At 51.5% G+C, this 5,302-nt stretch overlaps 1 protein-coding gene across 1 annotated transcript; it reads right to left on the bottom strand.

The window, feature by feature from the left end:
• Nucleotides 1-2,191: 2,191 nt before the first annotated feature.
• Nucleotides 2,192-4,834, bottom strand: LOC117962128 (early growth response protein 4-like). The gene is made up of 2 exons (XM_034901239.1): nt 4,550-4,834; nt 2,192-3,745 (listed from the first exon to the last, which is right to left on the bottom strand). The coding sequence occupies exons 1-2, from the start codon at nt 4,674-4,676 to the stop codon at nt 2,598-2,600; spliced, it is 1,275 nt and encodes a 424-aa protein (XP_034757130.1). The 5' UTR covers nt 4,677-4,834; the 3' UTR covers nt 2,192-2,597.
• Between the last annotated feature and the right edge of the window lie 468 nt (nt 4,835-5,302).

The following is a 5,302-nucleotide window of genomic DNA, read 5'->3' as shown; positions in this document are numbered from 1 at the left end:
TACTCACACGCACACGCAAACACACACACACACACACACACATACACACACACATAGACACAGAAACACTTACACACAAACACAAACGCACACACAATCAAAGACACGCACACACACACACACACACACACTGTCCCCCTGTGGATAAATCCGCTGCCATGACAACCTTTTCTGTCTGATGAAGGAGCAGCGACCGCCTGTTATGATCCACGCGGATATTAAAGATTAAAGAAGAAAGAAACTTGTTGAAATCTTTTTTTAGGAGCTGCTGTTGCCATGGCAACTCGACCTTTATCGAACACAGTGTTTCTGTTTCCGCAGCATGAACCGCTGACGGGAACATCTGTTGCCTGGCAACAGCAGCCTGTTGAATGGAACGTGCGTGTGTGTGTGTGTGTGTGTGTGTGCGTCTGTGTGGGTGTTTCCCTGTTTGTTTGCTTGTATGTTTGCGTGCGCGTTTGTCTATTTGTGTGTGTCTATATGTGTGTGTCTCTCTGTGTGTGTTCATTTGTGTGTGTTTATATGTGTGTGCGTGCCTGTGCATCTCTGTGTGTGTGTGCGTGCATGCATGCTTGTGTGTGTGTGTGTGCGTGCATATGTCTCCGTCTGTGTGTTCGTAGAGCTCCATTGTCCAAAAACTATTTATTAGGATAGAGATGATGATGCAGATGTTGGTGTGATGCAGATGTTGGTAAGATGCAGATGTTGGTTGGTGTGATGCAGATGTTGGTAAGATGCAGATGTTGGTTGGTGTGATGCAGATGTCGGTGTGATGCAGATGTTGGTTGGTGTGATGCAGATGTTGGTAAGATGCAGATGTTGGTTGGTGTGATGCAGATGTCGGCGTGATGCAGATGTTGGTAAGATGCAGATGTTGGTTGGTGTGATGCAGATGTCGGCGTGATGCAGATGTTGGTCTCATGTCGGTGTGATGCAGATGTTGGTGTGATGCAAATGTGTGTGTGATGCAGATCTTTGAGTGATGCAGATGTTGGTCGGCGTGATGCAGATGTTGGTAAGATGCAGATGTTGGTTGGTGTGATGCAGATGTCGGCGTGATGCAGATGTTGGTCTCATGTGTGTGTGATGCAGACGTTGGTGTGATGCAAATGTGTGTGTGATGCAGTTCTTTGAGTGATGCAGATGTTGGTCGGCGTGATGCAGATGTTGGTCTCATGTCGGTGTGATGCAGATGTGTGTGTGATGCAGATCTTTGTGCGATGCAGATGTGCGATCCAGATGTTTCTGTGAGGAACAGACAGACCCCCGTGTTGCTGTGACGTTTCTTTATTGACAGCAGCAGCCTCCATGCAGGACGAGGACACGTAGAAACTCGCACAACCACGTGTGCTTACTGAGAGCCCGGCTGGCGCCGAGACACAGAGGAACCAGGACACATATCCCACAATGCATCAGTGCTTTGTACCAACACCGTGAGCGTAATTAACCCGCACTGCAATATCATCAGAATGAAAGTTATAGAACAAAGTTCATTCGGATTTTACAATCGTTTTCGTAGAAAAGTGACATAATTGCACATTTTACCCGCCATAGAAATCTGGCTTCTGTTCTTGTTGTTGTTGTTGTTATTGTTTTTTTTTTTAAATATATACACGTTCTCTCTGTTTTTGTAAAACCATGAAGAGGTAGAGTAGACAAACGTAGAAAAATAGAGATGTGTTACAAACATATAACTCCTCGGGCGATGTCAAATATATAAATACATAAAAATATTTGAGTCGAAACAGGAATCACGACATTCTGACATTTTCACTTTCTTCACGTCCTCATGCAGGAAATATTGTACAGGAAACCCTTTCCTCTCCGTTAGACGGACTGCTCCTTTAAAGGTCACCCACAGTCAGTTCAGCTTCTTATAAACAGCCTTTAACTTCACCTCCCTGGACCCTGTTTCCCATGTTTTGTGTCCAAGCGACCGATGGGAACAAAAATCTTTGAATTTCCGTCAATGTCCGTCTACTAAAAGTTGTTGTTGCTGCTCACAGACTCAGGTTATTATTCTAGGTGTCTGACAACATTATGGGATGGATCCCTACAGAGATAGAGCTTTTAGTTAAAGAGGAAGTGAGTAAATCTCCACCAGACTCCATGTAAATAATCACTACTTTTAGCGTGTATAGAGCATATCTCCACATGTAAATGGGTGAATTAAGAGTTTAGATTGTTGGAACAGTGGACTTTGAATTTAGGTGTGTTTTACGATGATAAAATTACGTTTTTTCATAACTGGAGTCAGGACCGTTTGGCACTTTGACAAAAACAATCAGCAAAACATGGGAAAAACTGAATCCAGGGTGAAACATACTAAAGTCCAGCAGCATTTTAAAGTCCAGAGCACCTCGATGGATCAGACCTGAACGCTGTCAGCGAGTCCTTTGATCCACTTCCCGTCTTTATCCTCCGACAGTGGACATGAACTCTCACGCACGAGCCGCTAGAAGAAGCCAGAATCTAGACGATAAAGTCCTCTGAACCGAACGGCCATCATTGTGACGTCACATGGGAACGTCTCTCGTCTGATGCGTTAAACCAGGAAGCTTTTTTCAATTAACTCCAAAACACAAGAGAGGTTTTCTTTACACTCCTGCGGGCGCGTTCAGAGCCAGCGAGTAGGCGGCCATCATCTGCGCTCGCAGCTGCTGCTTCACGTGCACGCGTCCGTGCCTCTTCCTCTCGTCGCTGCGCGCGAAGCGCTTCCCGCACACGTCGCAGGAGAAGGGCTTCTCGCCGGTGTGCGTGCGCGTGTGCGTGGTCAGGTGGTCGCTGCGGCTGAAGCTGCGCGAGCACACGGCGCACTGGAACGGCTTCTGGCCCGTGTGGATGCGCACGTGCCTGTTGAGCTCGTCGGAGCGCGAGAAGCGGCGCTCGCAGCCCTGCACCGAGCACGGGAAGGGCTTCGCTTTGAGCCCGGTGCTCTTGGCGGGGGCTCGCCGGCCGCCGCCCCGCGACGCTTTGGGGGCTCCTCCGGGCGCGAGGTTGATGGGGAACGCGCCCTGGAGGAGCGTCGACAGGAGGTGAGCGTCCAGGGTGGAGGGGAAGGAGAGCGGCGAGGGGGAGAAGCTCTGCGCCAGCTCCGTCTTCACGTTAGACGTCGGCCAACCAATGACGTAGCTGCCGGGGTCCCCCCCCGCCAAGCTTTTCAGCCAGTCCTCGAGCCCCAGGGGCTCCTGCTTCACCTCGCCCAGGCCGTTGGCGTTGGCGTCGCCGCCCAGCAGAGAGTCAATGAAATCCGACACGTCCGCCAGCGGGAGAGCGTCGCCGGCGGCGTTCTCGTTCCCGGTCGGCGCCGAGTGTCCACACCCGGAGCCGCAGCTGGAGCTCACGGGGAACTCGCTTTTCACCACGATGGGGTGGAGGTGGGTGGGGGGGACTGAGGCGGGAGGCGGGGGCTGAGCGAGAGCGAGAGGAGGGAGGATCGGATCGGCGCTGGGAGCGAGGAGCTGGAGCGAGGAGGCTAAGGAGGACCCGGAGGACTCGCTCTGCTGCTCCATCTCGGTGCAGATGCCCACGATCTCGGTGATCATGTTGAGGATGGCGTCCGCCGTGCTGCTCAGCTCCGCCACCCCCGCCACCCCCGACACCCCCGACACCGCCGACACCGCCTCGGGCTCGGAGGGGAAGAAGCCACCTGCGTAGCCGAGGGAGGGGGAGAGAGTGTCCGAGGAGCAGTCGCTGAAGTCGGAGAAGAAATCTGAGTCAGAGGCGTCTGTTCCCGGAGAGAAGACTGAGGAGAGAGAGAGGAAGGGAGGGAGGAGGGAGGAGGGAGGAGGGGGCGTTAATGTCATTGCATAACATCTCGTCAGCAGCCCACACACTGGAAATCAATGGAAGAGGCTTCTGCAGCAAGCAGCTGCAGCGCTATGGATCACATCCTGAAGAATATGTAATAAAACCATAAACACTCTTCATCTGAAACAGTCTGAGTTCTGCATTTCGTCATTTAACAGAAACCAGACTGAACCCTTCTAATCTGAGCCGGTAGAATCAATACAGAGAGGCAGTTATTGATTACAGCCTTTAGCTTTGAGCCACATGTATGATGAGAAATGCCCCCACGAGCGGAGCAGTTTTCAGGAATGCACCTGCTGCAGCAGACTGAGCCCAGTCTGACCCGGGAATACACCAAATATATTATAAATATATTAAATATTAGTCACTCTGATCGATGTGCTTTGGGCTGCAGCTGTCGCTCCCTTATCTTCTCGACTGATGGATTACAATGGGTTTTTTTCAAGAAATGTCATCAAAATAGATCAAAATGTACATCCTGGGTCCTGTAAGTCCCAGCTGATATCTTTTATATTCTATAGTGTGGTCAACCGTCTTCATATATACATAAATAAATATATGTGTGTATATAAAACTGCCTTTTCTTTTGCCATTTTGTTTTTGCATGAAAAATTACCTGATTATCAAAATAGTTACTGACTGATCTTTGCAGCTCTGAATCTGTTAATCTCTCACACACACACACACACACACACACACCCTCACACACACAGACACACACACCCTCAGACACACGTACCTTGGCAGAAGGGAGACCCCACGTCAGACTCGGCTCCGTCGCTGGGGCTGGACCCCACGCTGTCCACCCAGGCGCTGCACGCGTCCTCGAACTCCGACATGAAGCTGTCCCCACGCTCCAGAAGCATCGTCTTCACCGTTGTGTTTATTCTGTGCCGAAGCGAGTGAAGGAAATCCAAAAACAGATTTATCTGCTGCTTTCAGGGGTTCAATAAAAAGAAGAAATCCGGTTCTTGTTAATCCTGTTTCCCCAGCGGGAGCTGTGTGTGTGTGTGTGTGTCCTGCTCGGTGATGCTGGAGATGCTGGGCTCCTTCTCCGCGCGCTGCCCCTTTTATACTCTCCGTCTCCTAGGTAACTCCCGTGCTGCCCCTCATTGGCCGAGGGATTCCCCCCCGCCGCTGGCTTTCGTAGCAGCCCAAACATGGGCTGCATCCGGCTGTGACGGGCGGGGATCCCCGCGCCATAAAAGGACCGGCGGCAGAGCGACGTAGACCGGAGCGGAGAGAGGGTTTCCTTCTCTTCACTGCGGCAACCGGAGAGATTACACAAGCAGCAGCAGCAGCAGCAGGGTTGGTGCGGGTGGAGGAGCGCAGGGATGCAGGGAGGAGGAGTGTAGGGTGGATGAATGCAGGGATGCAGGGAGGAGGAGCGCAGGGATGCAGGGAGGAGGAGTGTAGGGATGGAGGGTGGAGGAGTGTAGGGATGGAGGGTGGAGGAGTGTAGGGATGCAGGGAGGAGGAGTGTAGGGATGCA

This window comes from Etheostoma cragini, chromosome 19 (genome assembly GCF_013103735.1).
Source record: "Etheostoma cragini isolate CJK2018 chromosome 19, CSU_Ecrag_1.0, whole genome shotgun sequence".
Lineage (NCBI taxonomy): Eukaryota > Metazoa > Chordata > Actinopteri > Perciformes > Percidae > Etheostoma > Etheostoma cragini.
Note: the sequence above shows the minus strand (reverse complement) of the source record. Positions and strands in the feature narration are given on the sequence as shown.